The sequence below is a fragment of the Eucalyptus grandis genome, chromosome 9 (assembly GCF_016545825.1).
Source record: "Eucalyptus grandis isolate ANBG69807.140 chromosome 9, ASM1654582v1, whole genome shotgun sequence".
Lineage (NCBI taxonomy): Eukaryota > Viridiplantae > Streptophyta > Magnoliopsida > Myrtales > Myrtaceae > Eucalyptus > Eucalyptus grandis.
In genome coordinates this window covers 23,874,423-23,895,938 of record NC_052620.1, presented here as the reverse complement: position 1 = coordinate 23,895,938, position 21,516 = coordinate 23,874,423, and the positions used below count along the sequence as shown (strand labels likewise).

Below are 21,516 nucleotides of genomic sequence, written 5' to 3'. Positions count from 1 at the left end.
GTTTAGAATTTTTGGATATTTGTCTTAGTCTTTGACCTTGAAACTTAGAATGATATTATTAATGAAAAAGGGTTAATATACAAACAAGATGATAGTCTCAGCAGCTTACGACTTCTTAGCAAAATCTGAACCCAGAAATAGACACATTCATTCGTCGAATTCGTTCATTCAAAAGATAAACAATTAAAAGCCCCTCTACGACTCGAGCTGAGCATACCAGACACCCTGGATCTTCACATCCTTAGGCACCTTAGCTCCCAAATCAGTATCCGATGGCTGGACGCTCTCAAACACGCCGATCACCTCTCCGGTCTCGGGCTTGGTCTTGGTCACGCTCAGCGTGATCTTCCCGGTCGATGACGAGGCGTTCTTGATGTTCTCCTTGGTCAAGTCCTCCTCGTCTCCTCTCCCTCCGGCAGGCAAGGCCACAGCATTGTCGTACCCGGTGGAACCACCACGGCCCTTTGGGTCGAGGAATGACGAGCCACGGTATGAGGGCACGAGGAACTCCCCGCTGAAGCTCTCGGGCTTCCCTGAGGCCACGAGCTGCTTGATGGTGAAGAGGAAGGGCACGCGCTCACCCCCAGGGAGCTGCACAGTGACGGCCGCGTAGTCGATCCCATCCTTCTCCTCGAATTTGACAGTGCCATCAGGGGAGACCTCAAAGGGGCCCTCGATCTCGTCGAGGGTGTAGGTGAGGCGGGTCATGAGCTTGGTGTTCTGGAACTCCGGGGGAGCGTTCTTGCTCACGCTCTCGGCCTTTACGGTGAAGGAGGTTGGCTCGAGGCAGATTTTCTTGGCATTGTACTTGCCAGGCTTGAAGGCGAACGAGTCGAGCCCACCGTCAATGGTGGGGCACTGGTTGGCCGTGCCTGTCCCCTTGACTTCCATGTAGGTCTTGCTCTGGATCTCGTCATAAGTCAGTCTCTTCGGGGCTCCCTCCGCACCGGCTCCCTGAGAAAGACCAGAAGCTCTCGTCACAAACATATTCAACTATCTATCTATAAAAGCAGACCAAAAATGTGCAAATGAGAAACTAAACTGTACTCCTGAAATGTTTTATCGGGATCCAAGTTGGGAACCTCCATAAAAAATGTGTTTATTAGCATGGCCAAGGACTTAGTTTCAATTACACTCTCTTGGAGTAAAGCATTGATCTCTCAGTTCTTGATCAAACCAGTATATGCATCTTGGTGGCAGGAATGCTTCAAACATCAATCCGGACGATCCAATCAATTACCGAAGACTCAACGCCTCTACGACTTCATCATTAGAGCCTACCGACCATATCAAGAACTGATTTCAGCCCGTGAACTCTCGGCAGCTAAGGACAAATGCATAGTTTCGCAAGGCGTGCTGAAAAGAGATTAGGATAACTTTGGCATCTGGAGAAGGGAAACGATCTATCTAGCACAACCCGACATCACTATTCGAATGTTTAATGACCTTCTCTAGATTGGCCCCTCGATCTATTAAATAACAATCTTCCAATTTCGAGCACCATCCATCGCCCACACAACATAACATGAAAGGAGCAGAGAGAACAGCAGTAATTACTAAAAGGACACTAATAATTCAACCATGTTAGCCTCTAAAGGTTAGGGAGCAACATAAACTGACAAGGGTGGCTCGATCTCCATACCGAGACGACGAGGGCCGAGGTGGCGAGCGCGAAGCCGGCGATCTTGGTGGCGTCAGCGCACTTCTGGGCCAAGTCCTTGAGATCAGCCTGGAGAGAACAGGTCACCCTGGAGCCGGCACCGCATTCCAGCCCGAAGGTCTTGGACACGTTCTGCGACGACCGCAGCTGCGAGCTGCTGATCCTCCCCACCTTGGTGGGCTGCATGAGAGTAGCTGCCGCCTGTAGTGAAGCAGCCATTTTTTCTCCCTACTCTCGCTCTCAAACACTCTGTGCGAAGTCTGTGGGAGAAGGAAGGAAAAAGGGTTTTGCAGATAAGCGAGGTTGAAAACGAGGGCGGGGAGGGGAATTAAGCTGGTGGACGTGGTTCGGGTAAGATAAAGAGATAGGATAAGGCGGTCTTTGATTGGCTGGTTCGAGGTGATGCATCTGGCTCCAGGGCTCACCACGTGGCGCTGTCCACGTGTGCGATAAAGATACTTCGGGTCGGAAGAGTTGTGGATGATGATGGTGGCCGGGTGGGAGAATCTCTATTTGCTTTGTTGCTTGAGTTCTGCTCTCTCTCTCTCTCTCTCTCTCTCTCTCTCTCTCTCTCTCTCTCTCTCAAGGGCAGCATCAGAATGAATGCATCTAATGTGGACTTTCAAAATCTGACAGCAACCCTATTTTAATCTTTATCTTCTCTTGTATTTGCCTTCTCTGATTGATTTTCATGTAATGTACATTTTAAAGAGGAGGAGGATCAACTAAAAGCAAATGGAACACTTGGGCAAAACACAATTCAAAGCTCCTTATGCATTCAACCAAGGGATCTTACATTGGATCTTCCCTCCTTCTTTTCCCTTTATTTTGTTACTCTTCACCTTAGGTTATTTCTTGAGATCTTAACATTTGGAGCAACAAATTGTTATAAAACAAACATGGCTATTTTGTAGAAAATTATTCACATAAAATAATTTAATTAATTAAGAACAATCGGATCTATATATGACTGTAAAACACCAAAATTAATAATTACAGTGGAATTAAAACTTACTTGATCGAGCCATTGCTTCACTTGAAGAAAAATAATAGATCAAACTGATAATTAGAAATCTATTGGAATGTTAGATCTTTCTCTCTATGACTTATTTCAGTATAGCAATTTTCAATGAGATTAAGCAACTGATAGGTATAACCTACCCTTTTATAGGTTAGAGAGGAGACCTAGCCAGCATGTTTACTGGACCCCTCCCATTATATGCTTCAGTTAAATATAATTGCCTACAGTTTGCTACTCAACTAAGCCCGTTATTAATAAATGCCAAAATCGAGTTCAATAAAATCACTTAAGGTTTTAACAAATATTGGAATATTCATTAACCCGATTATTTAAAATAGAAAATTAATTAATTAATGTAAGCCCATATTATAGGAAATTTCCAACATTCTCCCACTTGGCCTATATTAATTAACTTATTTTTATTTTGAAAAAGATCTTATATTGAAAACGACACTATTGGGTTAATAATTGAAAATTTTGTTTTATGTGGCCACAATTTAAAAAAATAATATTCCTATAACGGCATCTCAAAACCAATCCAATCATATATAACTTTAGTATAGGATTATGGAGATCAATGTATTAAGAAAATATCGTAACACATGACCTTCCATAATTACATATAATAACCGTTATATTTTCATGAATCATGGGTCTAGTAGTGTAGTAAGAAATAATGCCAATATGTGATCAAAATATACATTATTTTCTATTGATCCTTAGTGCAATTTCTCAACGACACAAAACTGCATCAAGGCAATTTCTAAACAACATGAAATTACACAATTATGTCATAATTCAATATGAGATCTCATAATTAGTGACATCCAATCGTCTTTAAACTAAAATTTGTTTAAAGATACTATTTTATACTTCAATTTCTTAGTCAACAGAAAAAAAGATAATAATAGAATCAACAATAATAATCATTGAAAATAAATGCTCTAATAGATATCATAAAAAGCATTATAAATTTTCATATAACTATAATATCTAGAAATATAAATTATATAACTCCCACTAACAAAAGAAATCAAAAGAATCTAAAATTCTCGTATTCTTCACATATTCTTTAAACAAAATAAGTCATAAGTCTTTTGTTATAGGATCGGCCAACATAGACTCAGTTTTGATATTTTTTTTTATCACAATGTCTCTTTTTTACCAAGTCTTTAACAATATAATATTTTATCAAGTTAACATTTCAACTATGGCATTGTTGTTATTTACAGCAAATGTAACTATTTCACACATAATGCAATAAGATCAATTATGGGCAATAAGCAATTCAACAAAAATAATTAGTACATTATCAACTCACTTTTGGGTAGAGTGTACAATGCACCATTATTTTCCACAGCATGAAATTTATAAAGTAACAACAAGAAGAATTACATATAATTGTCAAGGATCCATCCATTTTAGGTAGACAAATCCTTTAGATTATATATCTCCATAATATCAATATAGAGGGGAATTACAAATAATTTTCAAAACATTTATTCCCTTTGGGCAGATAAATATTTTTTAATTATACATCTCAATCTTTTAAATTGGGAATTAATCTTCATGCAATTTTTCAAATTAATATACACAATAACTCCCTTTGGGCGAGTAATATATATATTAATTTTTATTTTTATCAATAGGGAACTCCAAAAATTTATACCCAAAATTCATCTAACAATACTTTACAACATGTGCTTCCCAAGATCATATTGAATTTATCAAACAACAATTTTTGCCACAATTTTTTTTAATTTTTATTTTAAAAAATAATTTTATTAAAATTATTATTATTTTATTATTATTATTATTATTATTATTATTATTATTATTATTATTTTTATTTTTTAAACTATTGGACCCTTCCGCGGGGCCCTGACCCACGAGCAGCCTAAAACGGATGGCGTAGCCCAAGCCCAGCTCTCTATGTGGAAAGGGCGTGCCAGCATATTGCAAAAGGCCCAAACCTGCGCAAGCCCAAGATTTTGGGCTTGGTTCATGGGCACCCCATGACCCATGAAGAAAAACAAAGGTTGATGGGCGTGAGCCCATGAACAAGAACAAAAGAAATGTTGATGGGCGTGAGCCCGTCAACCATGAAGAAAAGAAAGGTTGTGGGCTCACGCCCCGAACTAGTAACAAAAAACAAAATAAAAGAACAATGGGCTTACGCCCATGTTACAAGCCCGGCCTATAATGAATTAAACAAAGAACAAACGAGAAAATCTTTCATATTCAAGTTTCAAAATTTCGGATCTAAACACCAATGGCTGAAATTCGTTTTTCTCTTGTTTAAGCTAAAAAAAAACTTACCTTAATGCAACCAAAAGATGCTAAAACATATATGAAACAATACCCATGCAATAATTTATAACAAACATCAATCAATTGCATGTAATTTAAAATTCTAGAACTTTTTCCATGTATAAATCCTATAATTTCAAATTTCAAATTCTCACTCAATTCTCAACGAAATTATACAAATTATATATGATTGAAAAGATCTTGACATATAAAACAAAAATCCTAAGGCTTCAGAATTAATCGATTAAAAAATCCACATGAAAAAATAACGCTAAATTCGGCTCAAAAAGGAAAATTTCGAATTTATTCATAAAAAAAAAAAATAATTTTAGGTTCTACAATTATATATGACTTGCTCTGATACCACATGTAGAAAATTATTCATATAAAATAATTTAATTAATCAAGAAAAATCGAATTCATATATGACTCGTAAAACACCGAGATTAATAAGCATAGCGGAATTAAAACTTACATGTTTGAGCCATTGTTTCACTTAAAGAAAAATAAATAGATCAACCTGATAATTAAAGATCTATTGGAATGTTATATCTTTCTCTCAATGACCTATTTCAAGTATAGCAACTGCAACTAATAGGTATAACCTATCATTTTATAAGATAGAGAGGGGACCTAGCAAACCCTAATTAATAGCGTGTCAATTAAACCCCTTTTTGTTAAACACAATTGCTTACACTTTGCTGTTCAACTAGGACCGTTATTAATAGATGCCAAAACCCAATTCAATAAAATCATTTAAGGGTTTAACAAATATTGAAATATCCATTAACCCAATTATTTAAAATAAAAAATTAATTAATTAACATAAGTCCATATTATATGAAATTTCCAACATGTTTCACTCATTAACATACCCCCATACATGTAGTTCTATTTCATTAATGTAGAAGATATTCTTCCAGTCGAATAATCCAAATACAGAATATTGCTTAAAAACCCTCTAAATGAAGATTAGCAAGTCAAACCATATTCTTGAAAGATCAAATCCTTGGCCTAACGGAATATATCATATTCCAACACTCATCCTACTTGATCCGATATATTAGGCCAAACCCACATAATCAAGTTATGCGACAAAAACATAGCTTCGACTAAGGAAAATTAATCTAAAAGTTCTAAACATATTGTACAATAGTCAATTCAGTCCTAAATTTGCTGATGATTACCTATATAATTCTAAACCTTTGGATTATGCCAATTAAGTTCCAAACATTTAAATGATTTGCCAATTTAGTGTTAAATATTTTATAATTTGTCAATTTAGTTATTCTAGCTAATTTTAGCCGAAAATTATTGATGTGGCAGTCCAATCAGCGTTAGTCACCTTACGTGGCATGACCAACACCGACATTTAATGATTTTTGTAATTTTTAAAAAAAATTATAAATTTTTTTTGTGATGTCCCCACACATCACGGCTACCGTGACGTTCCAATTTTTTTTTTTTTTTTTGCATGCGGAAACGTGTAATGACAACTTAATGCATTATAATTTAAATCAACGCACATAGAAATATAAAACTAGGCACTTTTATTTATTCATATATTGTAAATGACCTAGGTCGGTACATCAGGGTCAAAAGGTTTCTTCTCCCAGCTATATCCAAAATACTGTCCTGACCATTCTACTGTCTATTTACACGGCCGCCAACGTAACAAGTCCTAGTCTCGCCAAAAAATGCCACCCTAATCCCCCGGGCCCTCCTCCTATTCGACTTCGATGTTGCCATCGTCATCGCCATCTAGAAGTGGGAGTGGCCCCACCGTACGCCCACCGATCCGGGTGTAGAGGGAGACAAATCCAATCAGCATGGAGCCCGATGGGAGGCTAGCATCAACAATTAGGATCGCAGTGATCCAAATAAATGTAACCTCTGGGAAGTCGAGGTCGACCTACTCCGTCTGGTCCAACATGAGATCTGTCGGGACACCATAGAGCATCATGGATGACCCGAGTAGCAGAGGCATACCTACGACTTTGAAAAAAAATGATAATCCACCAAAGGTGAGCATGATACTCAACAAGCAAAAGTCTACTAGACTATATTACGTGAATCTATCACTATCTGTTTGACGGAATCCTAAAAATAAAATATATAAAATCAAAATAATTCAACTTGCAACGGCTCTAAAAGAAATTCATGAAAACGTTATACTAGGAAGCAAAATGGAAATTTGGGAACTTCAATTAGTCTAAATTCAACTGCCACCATCTTTCAAAAGGAACCATGTTACACTTCTCCAGGCATCTCGCATCCCAACTGGTATCGCGAGGACCTTCAAGGGCCCTTATCACATTCCCCAAGCATTCAAAGGGTGTCGTGTTACGCCCCTCCAAGCATCTCACACCCCACCTGGCATTGCGAGGACCTCCGAGGGACCCTTATTATATCTCCTAAGCATTTGGAGGGCACCGTGTTATACCCCTCCAAGCATCCTGACACCCGAGGCATTGTCGTTATGGGGATCAATGGCATTAACCACATTTATATTATTGCAAGTAATTCAATAACTCAATTTGAAATATTCTTTTATAATTTCCAATGCAAAATAAAACATTTCAAGTTTCAAAATCCAAGATAATATAAAACCAGGTATAAGCAAAGCCCCAAAATTTGTAATACAAAAATCGGCGACATTAGAATAATCATCTCTTCACCCCCAAAAATGATAAACTGAAGGACAAATCTAAATAAAAAATTAGTGTTCAAAGTGTTTTGTTCAAAAAACTTGATATGACAAAAAAACAATCTCTCTCTTGCGATGTAGAGTCTCTCCCTACCAAAATGATAGTTTTCCTCTTCCTTCTGAACCCTAATTTTCAGAAAATCTCATTCTCCTTCGGGCCTTTTGTCTAAAGTTCTTGGTTTATCCGTAAGTTTCACCCATGATTTATTTGGATGGGTTCCATTTCCTCGCCTTTGGAATTATCGTCATCAAATACCTCTTAATCTTGTTTCTTCGTCTTATCTCATAACCCTAAGTTTCAAATGTTTTAATTTCAAGTCTCTTTCTTTGCTGTTTCTGCATAGATTTCGCATGCCTTCAATAAGCCCTCCATCCCGCTACTTACAAATTCTGCATGCGACCGATTTAGTGTCCCACCTTGTCTGAACCTCTAATTGAAGCTATTCCCCTAATAGACAATACATATGCGGCTGAGGAGGCTTAGTTAGCTACTTTATGTAGTCGTTTAGGCCGATTTTGGTCAACCCAGGAAATTGATGTGTGAGACGAAGCACCTCCTGCAGAGAAAGTCAAAGAATGTAAGTTGATCATTGTAGGTAAAGTTCTTGCAAATACCTCTGTTAACTTTCCAGCATTCCAGCACACGATGAAAAGAGCTTGGCGTTTAGACCAAGTCGATATTTCTCAGAGAGAAGCAGGACTTTATGTGTTCAAATTTAATTCAAAGGGGGGAAAAACAGCGTGTACTAGAAAATGGACCCTGGTTATTCTTCAGCAATTTGGTTATACTCAAAACTTGGACCCCCAACATGCCCCTACATTGCTATAACTTTAATACTTGTGCTTTTTGGGTGCAAGTATTTGGTCTCCCCTTAGAGAGATGTACGGATCAGCTATTAAGTAAGGCAGTTCGTGATGTTGGCAAGGTTGGACGTTAGAATTGAGGCGAAAGAAGGATCGACTTTAAGAGCAGGGAGAGTTAGAGTGGACATTAATCTATATGAACCTCTTAAACTGGGTAAAATCATTCGCGTGGCGGGGAAAAGCATTTGGCTTGATTTCCGTTATGAACGGTTACCACATTATTGCTATTCATGTGGTGTTTTAGGCCACTATGCATCCTATTGTAAAGATATTCCATACGATGAGGCCAAATTTGAAGGGAGGGACAAGATGTACCATGGATAATAATTACGGGTTGAAAGTCAGGGAACACAACCCTTCCTGGCAAGCATTCTATGAACTTAACACTACTCAAGAGGATATTGAAGAAACAGTACCTGAAACACCTCAACCTGGGTTGTTGTAACTCCATACTGCACCTTGCGACATAAATACACAACCAGCCCCTATGGACACTTAGACAGTTCAACATATAAATGCCTCAACTGTAAACTTAATGCCCACCTCCCTTCATGTTGGCACTTCACAATGAGTTATTCAGAACAAGTTGGAATCCGCTGCATCCCCTGCATCAGTAAAAAAGACAGACGTCAAAGAATTTACAGCTGAAGTGTCATCATCCAAAAAATCCAAAAACTCTCGCTTGCAGACTAAGACTAATCCTTTAAAGAAAGCAAAGAGATTTTCTCCTTATGGGTCACGTCCTTTCTGCCAAACAATCTCGATGAAAGTAATCTGATGGAAACTCCAGTACTTCAGGCCGAAAGGGCTAGTGATTGGACTGTGGTGGCTTGCCTAAATAAGTCACCATTTGACAAATGAAGATCCTAAGTTGGAACTGTCAGGGATTGGGCAATTCTTTGACAGTTCGAGCACTGAGGGCCGTAGTGGCTCAAGATCAACCCGATATCATCTTTTTTATGGAGACTCGGAATCAGGAACCTATTATCAAGTAAATCCAACGGAGATTGAATTATTGTAAGAGTTTTGTGGTGAATCCTCAAGGTTTGGCTAGAGGAATGGTTCTTTTTTGGACTGACCAGATCTCACTTAGTGTCAAGGCCCATAACTCACATTTGATTGATACTGTTTATTCTGAAGATAGTGGCGTAACACCCATGTGCCTTACCTGTTTACATGCTCTAGCTATTTATCAACAAAAATAGCTTTTCTAGGCAAAATTGAGGCAACTCAGTCACTCAAACACTCAAACTTGGGTGTGTATAGGGGATTTTAATGAAGTTTTATATCACTGGGAGAAAATAAGTAAGCAACCAGCTGAGCCTTATAGATTGCACTTCTTTCAGGAATTACTACATGATTGTGCTTTGATGAATCTTGAGACTAAGGGTTGTGCCTACACTTGGGTCAACAACAGAAGTGGACAGGAAATTGTCAAAGAGAGATTGGACCAAGCTTTGTGTACTATTGAATGGCGTTTAAATTATCCAAAAGCTGAAGTTGTGGCTTTACCTACCATAGGGTTGGATCACAATCTGATACTTTTAAATACCAATATCAAACCAGTAAGGAGGAGAAAAATCTTTACCTTTGAATCCTTTTGGCTTGAACATGAAGAATGCCCAAAGGTAGTATTTGATTCTTGGTCAGCCTTATCACTCAATAACTCCACATTCTCTCAAAAGTTTTGGGCTACAACTAGCGCACTGGCCAAGAGGAGCAAATCAACTTTTACAGCAGGTCGTCTTCAAATAAATCTTCTGCAGCAGCAACTTCAACAATATACAAATCAACCTACTTGCAATTATGACAAACATTAGATTACTTCATTGAGGGAAAAAATTCAGAAAATATGGTTACAAGAAGAACAATATTAAGGGATGTGCTCGAGGATTAAATGAATGCGATGGGGGGACAGAAACACGAAATTCTTTTATGCCACCATAGTACAAAAATGGAAAAGAAACAAAATCAGCATCTTAAAAGATGAAAATGAAGAGTGGATCAGAGAACCAGATCAGCTGAAGCATAAGACTTTTATTTTCTTTAAGAATCTTTACACTTCGTGTGGACATTGAGCCTATGAATCTATTTTAATGCAATGTCATCGAGTAGTAATAGCAGCTATGAATATGCAACTAACAGCTGAAATCACGCAAGAGGAAGTAAAGAAGGCAAAATTTCAATTAGGAGCCACACAAGTGCCAGGACTTGACGGTTTAAATGAACTATTTTACCACAGTTATTGAGACTTTATTCATGAAGATGTTTTTAAAACAGTCCAAAAAATTTTCACTACAGGAAGGATGCTAGCTAATATTAACAAAACAGCCATATCCTCGATCCCCAAGATTTTGAACCTCGAGAGGTTAGATCAATTTCTCCCTATCAATTTATGTAATTTCATCTATAAGATTATTTCGAAAGTTCTAGCAAATCGCCTGAAGCCTTGGCTACCGGAGCTGATTTCCAAAGAACAAAGTGCCTTTGTATCAGGCAAACAAATACAAGATAATATCCTGATAGTTCAAGAGGTACTTCATCAGTTAAAGATTCGAAATAGAAAGAAAAGATTTCAGGGGATCCTTAAATTGGATATGCATAAAGCATATGATAGGGTGGAGTGGGACTTTTTACAAGCTTATCTTTGTCGAATGGGATTTCAAGATTGTTGGGTAAATTAGTTGATGCAGTGTGTTACTATGACCTCTCTAAGTGTAAAGCTCAACGGTGATCCTCTCACTTATTTTCAACCATCGCGGGGACTCAGACAAGGTGACCCTCTCTCCCCTTACTTATTTATCCTGTTGGCAAATTTGCTCTCCGCCCTCATCCAGCAAGCTGTCGACATGGGCAATCTACGGGGAATCAAACTTAATAGGTGGTGTCCAACTTTATCCCATTTTTTTTTGCCGATGATGCTATCTTTTTCCTTGATGGTAGAACCCAAGAATGTCAAAACTTAGCAAGCATCCTAAATTAGTATTGCCTAGCTACAAGCGAAGAAATTAATAAGAACAAATCTGGTTTGTTCCTTGGTAAACATTATCCTCAGCTTCTTAAGACAAACTTGGCTAGAGAATTAAGGGTACCACTGTTGGACAAAACTGGAAAATATCTAGGCATACCTTCTGATTGGGGATCATAAAAAAAAGATATGTTTGCTTGGATTCTAGGATGAGTAAATGCTAAATTGGAGGGGTGGAAAGAAAATCTAATTTCTAAAGGAGGGAAAGAGATTCTGTTGAAATCAATGGTTCAGGCATTACCACAGTATGCTATGATGATATTTAAAGTTCCTGTATTTATTTGCAAATCTATTGAACAAAGAATAGCTCGGATTTGGTGGCAAAACAACGGTAACAAATCTGGTATTCATTGGAAAAGTTGGGATCTTCTAAAAGAGAGTAAAGATAAAGGAGGGATTGGATTTAAAGACCTATTATCCTTTAATAAAGCCCTTTTAGGAAAGCAAGCTTGGCGACTCTTTCAAAATCCTTCCTCTTTATGGAGCAGTGTTTTCAAAGCTTTATATTTTCACTCTACAAACTTCTGGCAGGCGAATAAGGGGACTAGACCTTTTTGGGGATGGCGAGTCTTCTTCTAGGGAGAGATTCTATTTTAGACAAGCTTAAATGGTCAGTAGGTAACGGTAAATTGATCAGAGTCAGAGAGGACAAATGGTTGAATATGGGCATTCTCGGTGGGCCAGCAAATATAGAGAAACCGAAATTAGTAGCAGGTTTTATTATCTCTGATCAAAATGAATGGAATGTTGAACTTCTTAATCAAACATTTCGGAAACAAACTGTTGAGGAAATTCTAACTATAAAGCTATGGATAGCTTCATCTGAAGATAAACTCCTATGGATAGCAACACAAGATGGACATTATACTATGAAGAGCGGCTCATTTCATCAAGCAAACAGCATCTGGAAAGGTAAATTCTCATGCATCATCTTCCTATAATACACCCAAAAAGCTATGGAAGCAGATTTGGAAAACACAGATAGCCCCAAAAATTCGTACCTTTCTCTGGTCTTTATGTTAAAATGCGTTACCTACTAAAGATAATCTTTTTTGACGAAGAATTACCCCCGACCCACTTTGTAAATTCTGTTCATCTAACACCCCTGAAACCCTAGAACATTTGTTTCTGTTTTGTCCCTGGACACATTATATCTGGAGCCACCCCAAAGTGCATATCAACATTCCAAGTTATACAACAAACCGCATAGATGCATGGCTTGCAAATATTATAGAACATAAGGGGAACATACCAAATTTTGAGACCATTGCGGCCTTATTATGGCAAATTTGGAAAGCTCTTTCACCATCAATGTACCCATTCGGATCTACTTGTTGATACAACTCTAACTTTGGCACAATTCAGTCTCAGAACTCAAAAGTAGGAATCGAGTAAAGGGACGACTTGGCTGAACCCTAATCGAATCTGGCAACCACCAAAGCAAGGTGTTATTAAGGTAAATATGGACGACGTCTTTCCTACTGTCAATCATATGGGAGCGATCGCCTGTATAGCTCGCGATCGCACCGGCAGAATGATCGAAGGCTTTACACGCAGCATTTAGGTATCTTCTGCACTCGAGACGGAGACCCAAGCCCGTTTGTATACACTTAAGGACCTATTGCAAAAGGAAAAATCGAATCTCACCTACCGCTTGAATCCGATAATCTCATTCTTGTCGAGACCATCAACCGGTGTCATATGCCGCCATGGGATCGACGTGCTCTGTTCGCCGAATGTGCAGCCTTGATGCTCTGTTTTCCAAATCTCACAATGAAGCACTGTTGACATGAGGCAAATGTCCTAGCTGATTGGGCCGCGAAGGCCCACGGTCAAGGCCTCCTTTCATCAAACGGGGTTCATTCTCCTCCTCAAGTTATGTTGGATATGACATGTACTAATGCCATTGTTAAGGGTTGTTCTTTCTTCCCTACTTGAATAGAAATCTATCCTTTTTCGACCAAAAAAAAAAGTTTTATTCTTAGTGCCCTCTGAAGAAATGAAAGATCATTTCATCAATACCACCCAACAAAATTTCTTTGAATCATCTACTACCCACTGACTTCACAAATCCCACGATGATTTCCAAAATCAAAGCACACAAAGAAAAGCAAAAAAAAAAAAAAAAATGTAACTGGCCCAATGAAAAGCCGCGACCACAAGAACCCCAAAACACTAAAATCAAGTCAAACAGAATACCAACAAATTGGCACAAGGAAGATCGGCATAATTCCAACATGAACATCTAAACTGATCCATTGTAGCAATGGACAATGTTTAGAAATTGAGGATTCCGATAGCATCACCACTGAAATTACTGGTTTTTAACCATGACCCAACTGATCATCCAATCACGGTCTCATTCCCAATTTCATGTTATACAAGTCGAAACGTATTTAAAATTCATAATTTAGTACCTCTATCCATTATAATCCTAGATGCAAGGCAAAATTTCCAAATTCACCAACGAGCACGACTTGCACAAAATAGCAATAACTTGCAGAAATCCAAAGGAATACATCTCGTCGAGCATGATGGAATTCACAAAGTATAGAATAGTAGACATCTACTTGCTTTGTGTTCTTGTCGACAATGGTTGGAACAACAAGACGACGTGAGCGAATGGTGGCATAGGGCGTGTGTGACATTCTAAATTTTCCGACCCTATAAGTATAATCGGGTTATTATGGGCTTGAATTATTTTAAAGCGGGCCAGATGACAAGTCCGATGGCCCATGACGAAAGTATGGGCTTAAATAGTTAACATGCTACACTAAGACATTGAGCACAGGCTTGATCGACCAAAGGATGAGCTACGGACTTGGGCTTGATTTGGAACGAGCCAAGAGTCAAGTTCCTTTAAATTATGAATTAAGTATAGTGGGCCATGAAATGTCGTGGGATGAGCTCGGTGGGGGCAGAGACGGGTATTTAGGCCCAAGCACTTTAATTTTTTCGATTAAGATTATAAGTTAAGTCTTATGCGATATTTAATTAGAATTTTATTAAAACTTATAAGTGATTGTAATTTTATTATCGAACACTAACTTTAGTAATTTCTCGTGAGTAATTCTTATTTGTATCGTAGATTAGCGCCGAGACGTTAATACGTCAATTAGATTCATGCGGACTCATGGACTCGTATAGTTATCAAAGGATAAAAAAATTTGTGGATTCGAAATGAAATTAAATAAAGGATGTTAGAAACTATTAGACTAATTAACGACACAAATTAGAACTTGATCTTAACCATTCTCGAGCGCCAAATGTCAACCATGAAGAAGAATGCGTGCATGGGAGTCACGACTTTCATCTCTTCCCTCTTAGTTTCTCTCCAACCCGAACCCTTCAGAGGAGACATCATCATTTCTTTCTAATAATATCTATTATTGGGATTTAAAATAAAATCTATACACTCATATTTGATTTTCCTCAGAACTCACACCATTTCTTCTCCCTAAACAGACCCAAATCCTCTCTCTCTCTACTTCTCTCTTTTCTCTCTCGCACGGCTTGCACAAAAGCAAAGCTTAATGACCCCAGCTTCTTCTTCTTCTTGTGTGTGTTTGAGGGCAGAATTTCAAAGAGCAGCGGGCCACCAAAAAACCAAGCCACAAGTAAGGAAATGATGAGGTCCTAAACAATAATTTATCCAATGTTTGTTGAGGGAACTTGCGAAACAGCTGGATGGTGGGAGATTAAGTTTTGATGCTTCTGTTTTGAGTTGGAATAAGTTAGATGGGCACTCAAATGGAGCTATTGGTCTTTACATGTGATGATCGGGGTTCGGATGGTTAAAGAATCGAGCGCAAGGCAGATCCCTATATGGATGATACACATTCCAGTTGACCAAGCCCAATTCTAGTTGTTTTGTTCCGAAGTAAAGATATCCATAAAACAATTCATACTATTTAGATATTCACGATCAAGAAGTATTGTATTCTCTGTTGAATAGGCCCTAAAAAGAGAAGGAAGGCTAGAATGCCAATAGTTGTCTAGTGTGTTTGTTGAGATGGTGGGTAGATGACCATTGAGTGATAGACAGGTGTTGCATGTTGGTTTTGAGGGGTTGAGAGGCAAATTCTAGCCACGGGTTAAACTGTAGGTTGCTGTGTAGTCTATGAGCTATTGAGATCACTTGTGGATTCTATTGAAGCGATGTCGAGGTACTAAAAGAGATTGTAGACAAACTAAATAACCTAATGTAGTTGTAGATGGAGACAAGGGCTCGAGATGCTCTGTTTGAGGGAGATACGGGTAGAAATTAATAGTTTATGCCAAGGGTGAGCATGGTCCGAGTTGGTCCAAGCCACCCTCTAACCTTAGGACCAACCCATATAGTGTCAGTTCTCAAATTTTAGAATCGAAGACCGACCCTATTGAGCTTGGGACCAAGGATCGGACCGACCCAATGGATTTGGTCTAGTTCCAGGGTCAACCCAAGACCGATTGATAATTTTTTCGTCTTGTTTTTTATACTCCCTAAAAAAACAAACCTATAAATTCAAATTACACATCCATCAACGATGTGACATTGTGCAACTAAACTATAAATACCAATACATATTCAACAAATTTAAGATGATACAGTAATAGAAATTTCGTACCTGCTAACCACTCATCAAAATATACGACAATATGGGAAGTTCTTGTAATCATTTATCTTTAATATTTGTAACACCATATGCAAAAACGTTTTCCTACATTTGTTCATGTAGAATCCACTCAACCAAAAAATGAGCTTCACACCACTTGACTAGCATTTGATCATGTAGAGTCCACTAAATCAAAAAATGAGCTTCACACCACTTGACTAGTAAATCACCGTCACAACTACAGTACTACTCTTCAAAAACTTCTACCATTTGACACAAATTGAAAAGCAAAGAGCAGTTGAAACTCATTAATAAAATACAATTAAACCATAAAAAAGTTCAAAATACTTAATATAAACCATGAATATATAACTTCGCATCTTGTTAATTCACTTGAACTTCTAAACACCTGAAAACAAAACAAACAACACATAATTAATACTCAACAAAAGTTTTAAATTGAAATTACTATTAGTGTTATTGATGGAACATCTCACCATATATATTCATTATGACACCCCAGATTTTCTTTTGCTTGTCAATTAAGTTAAGTATATTATAGATTAAAGATACTGATTAGATTAAAACACCAAGTATTCTTTTAGTGAAGTCACAACCCACTCTTCCGTGCAAATGGGGATTTTCTTTCAAGGGGAATTTTATTCCCCACGTTGCAGCCGGGTGATGCTAAGATGAAAAGGGGAAACGACACTTGTATTTTTTTAAAATTATTTTCCTTCCCCGAACTGCTTGACACCCTCTAGCTCATGAATAGACCTGCGTTTTCTCCTCCTCTCAATCGAGACACCCATTTCTCATCTTCTCTAATTTTTGCTTTGTTCCGCCAAAACCCGACCCGATCTCTGCCCCTCTCCGCCTCGTGCCTTCATCTAGTAGCGGAATCGTCGCTGCTTTGTCCCGTTTGGAGCTGCCGCCGCAAACTGCGAAGCCCCCAGCTTGCTCGACGCCTCCTCCCTCTTCCGCCGGTGAAAGATCTAGGCAAGTGGAGCTGTCCTTGTAATCTTGTGTTCATGAATTTGCTTGTATGGTGTTGCATGTTGGTTTAAGGCTGGGTAGCTGCGATGGAGGTGTAGGGGATGATTGGTAAAGCTATGTCCATGGTTGGGATCGGTAGCCGATGAAGCCGGTTGCTGTCCAGTTGTGACAAGGTGTCGCTCTTGGAGTCCCATCTATATGGGTAAACCAGAGGGAGCCATGCGTGCGTGCATCCGTTCTCTGTTCTTTTTTTGTTACACGTTTCTTTGACTTCATTTTTTGGGATCAACCTTCCTTGAGCGGCGGGTCGCTATTTTTAGAGAATATCGATGTTTCTGGGGGCTGTTATTCTTGTTATCGCTTGAGGAATTTTGGGTCACTGGACTCGAAATTAAGGACCGAAACGCTATTCTTGATTAGAGTTTATTATAGAAGATTCTAGATTTTGTGCGACAATTGCTGGTGGGATATGGATGTCGGGTTTTAACCGACTTGGCAACCCACGGACCCCAAGCGCTATGAGTGGCTCCCTTGGGCTTAGTTCTGGTCACGGGTATTGAGGGAGGGGGTAGTAGTGTCATAGGGGAAATTGCCAAGTATTAGATTATTTCATTTCCTTTTGGGCACGGAGGAAGGCTGGTTTAGTTTCATTAAGTTTAATTGAAAATGAGCCTTGTATGTGGTCTGGAACTTGTGATTTTGGTGTGTTTTTAAGTTAAGATTTGCACGTGATTGTAGTGTTGCAATTTAGTTTGCAATTCAGTATAGATTCCTAGAACTAGACTTACTGGACCTTATTTATTTGTTAATTTTATAACTTTTACTGTGGAAGATTCTAGGTGAGTGAAAATGTGCTATGGTTACCTTAGATGCTATGGAAGAGTGTCGAAATACTACAAGAGGGTTTGGTTGAGAAACTAATGGTTTAGTTGAGCTAGAGATGAAGAAAACAATGCAAAACATTTTGTTCTAGAGAAATATAGATGGAAAGCCTTTTTGTTTTGTGTTGCTTTGATTTCTAATGATGGAAATAAGGAAAATAACAAGTTTACATGAGAGAACATCCATTAGATTAAGTTCGACATCTAATCATAGAAAGATTGATGAGAAAATGTGTTGCTAAAGTATTTCTCTTTGAAACAATAAGCTGTATTGTAGAAAACAACAAGACCTTTGATGATTCTACGAATTTTCTATAATTCCTCTTGGTTGTTAGTTCTGTTCGACAGAAGGAATTTTAAGCTGCATAGACCACATTGTTGCTCTCTTTACAGAAGAAACCGAGCTTGGTTTCCTTCATGAAAAGTGTTCATTGAGGGTCTTTCTATCACATATTAAAATTTGAGAATTTTCAGTGATGGCTTACATAGTTTTGGCCCTAAATACTGAGATTACTCGATTTTGCTTTGTTTTATCCATGTTGGCAGATTTTGAGTTTTTTGTAGGAAAATATTGGCTCTTACTTTGATGCCTCTAATGGGGTGTTCCTATATATCTTGAAGCATCTAATAATGCATGTTTAGAACTATTTGTGATTGTTCACATACTGCAGTTGTTGGTGTTGCAACAAGGCGGATTATGAATGTGTATTGTTGGCTAAGGAGCCAATGAGAGACACCAGGTGTCGGGATGCTTGGAGAGGGGTGACAAGTAGTAGTGGTAATCTCTCAAGAGGGCTGAGAAGGGTTAAAAAAACTTCTCAGGGGACCTCATGATGCTAGGTTGGGTGCGAGGGGTACAAGGTGGAGTGTCATCTCCTCCTGGGTGATCGTGGACCTCGTGATGCCAAGTTGGGTGCGAGGGTTTAAGGCGGAGTGTTGTCACCCCTTGGGTGATTGTTGTAACTAGACTTCCATGGATTTAGCAAATTTATGGTTTGTTTATCTATTTGTCTTACTATTGGCCAAATCCAACTTAGGACTAACCGACCACTTGCTAAGTTTTTATTTTGAAAACTTACACTTGTTTATTGTGTCTTTTCTTCAGATTAGAAAGTGATCAAGGAGTGCTCGACGTGTGTGAGAGTTTTGTTTTTGTTTTTGTTGTTTTGATAGTATGCACATACTCGACAGGATGTGGGATATTTAGTGTTTGTGGCTCCTAGTGTTTTTGTAGAAATCCCCTCCTTAGCCTCATCTCCTAATGTGTATGAAAAAAAAGTTTTTAGTAAATATAGTCGAGTGCACTCAGTTTCTTATGACTCAACTTAGAATGAAATTTATTTTATGATCTGAAATTAATATCTCCCCTAATTTATAAAGCAAGTCATGTGACTTGATCTAAGATCCTAGGTGCCACATTCATTCAATGTGCAAGCTCTATTTATTGATGATAATCTCATTGGTAAGACAATCCATATCTAAAAAAAAGAATTCATTCATTAGATCTACAAGTGAATTAACAAGGAAAAAGAAATATGCATAATTTAAGCTTACCCAATTCAAACTTTTCAGTATTTTCAATACACTCTTCAACATTGATAGGCACACGAGCAGCTTTTAATCAGTCTTGAGTACAAATTAGAGCTTCCACCACTCTAGGAGTCAAAGAACTTCAAAAACCATCAAACACACGGCTCAAAGTACTAAAAGCCGACTTTGAAGCAACGGTACTTACAAGAATGGACAAAACATCTCAAGCTATCAAAGATAAGATTTTATATTTCAAACCAGTACTCTTCCACCACATCAAAATGTCAAGATCAAGAATATCTTCAGATTCCTCTTCAAGATACTATTCAAGCTCTATTTTGTTGTCATCATGCCCCATTTTCTTTTGGTGGAAAAAGTTTTTCCGCCAAGCTTTGATATTAACTTCATTACTCTCATCATTTCCATCGATATTGGAAGCACTGTTGCTATCAATAGATATAGATTAACCACCCAAATATTGATGACCATGACTGGAAAAAAAATTGCTCATAAAATGCATACAAATGCTCCAACACGTACTTCACCTTATCATGCATTTCATCAATTTTTGTTTCATCATCATAAATTTGCTCAAAATAGAACTTCACATAATGCAACTTTTTTGTAGGATTTAATGTCACTGCAATTAAAACCATCATGTTTACCTTTTCTAAATTCCCATAATATTTATCAAACTTCCTCTTCATCTTTACACCCATAGCTCTAAACTTAGGATCTAAAGCATTACTCGCATCTTTCAAATATTTATATAAAAAAGCTATATTCTCAAAATAATCATTCGAAGTGGTATATAAACTCCCTAACATTTGATTGGTAGCATCATAAAATTGCTTCAGAAATTTGGAAAGAATAGTGGCATTTTCTCAATCTTCATTTTTAGGAGGATCATTGTTAAGCTCATATTTGAAAAGACAAATCATCTTTTGCCATCATTTCTAAATCTTTTCTGAATTTTATGGCCGTGTGTAACATGAGATAAGTGGAATTCTATCTAGTGACAACATCTAAACAAACCGAACCCTTATGAGTGATTCTTTCAACCTAAATGCAAGATTTGAATGCTTTAACTCTCATGAGAGAACTCTTTACATATCTAACAATGTTTCAGATGCATGCAATAGAACCACGTACCTTAGACAAGCCATCTTTTACAATCAAGTTCAATAAATGAACAGTGCACCTCATGTGTAAAGCCTCACCAACTAAGACCAATGACCCATCTCTTGATTGTAGACACATTTTTTTGAGAGGATATCTTTCAAATAATCAATAACAACATCATTCATACTAGCATTATCTATTGTGATTGTAGACACATTTTTTTCTATTCCCCATTCATAGATGCATTTTTAAAGTATTTTCCCAAACTCCTTGCCCTTTGTGACTATGTATCACCACAAAATTGATGATTATTTTATGTAATTTCAAGTCTTCATCAAGGAAATGTGCAGTAAGATATAAATAGTTCAGATTTTGAACAGAAGTCCATGTATCAATTGTGAGTGCAATTCTTGATTTAAGCTTACCAAAAAAAGCCTTCAAAGAACTTTTTTCATTCATATACAACTTAATGCAATCTCTAGTCACCGTAAATCGTGACAAATGTATGAAAAGAGGTTGTATCTCAGTCACAAAATCACGATATCCAACACATTCAACCAAAGAAAATGGTTGTTCATCAACGATGATCATCGCATGTACCTAGACCAGTCTTCATCAAATTTCCATGTCGTTAAGATTTTACCACTATTATTACCGGTACTAGTATCCCCCCTACCTTACCAAGCACATGTGCATCACGTGGTGCAAACAATTTTTGCCTCTTATCTATATTGGGAGGATACTTATTGCACTTTTTCAAATGCTTCAACATTGTTGAAGTACCATTGTTAACAGTATACAA

General features: G+C 37.8%; 1 protein-coding gene across 1 annotated transcript; it reads right to left on the bottom strand.

Annotated features, from left to right (window-relative positions):
• Positions 1–30: 30 nt before the first annotated feature.
• On the bottom strand, positions 31–1,975 carry LOC104418635 (oxygen-evolving enhancer protein 1, chloroplastic). Its single transcript, XM_010030031.2, has 2 exons — positions 1,643–1,975; positions 31–954 (listed from the first exon to the last, which is right to left on the bottom strand). Exons 1-2 carry the CDS (start codon positions 1,877–1,879, stop codon positions 196–198), a joined length of 996 nt encoding a protein of 331 aa, XP_010028333.1. The 5' UTR covers positions 1,880–1,975; the 3' UTR covers positions 31–195.
• Positions 1,976–21,516: the final 19,541 nt, after the last annotated feature.

Coding starts and splice junctions, on each gene's coding strand:
- LOC104418635 (XM_010030031.2), bottom strand. CDS start 1,879: ATGGCTGCTTCACTACAGGCGGCAGCTACTCTCATGCAGCCCACCAAG. Junction 955..1,642: donor CCTCGGCCCTCGTCGTCTCG/GTATGGAGATCG, acceptor GGTCTTTCTCAG/GGAGCCGGTGCGGAGGGAGC.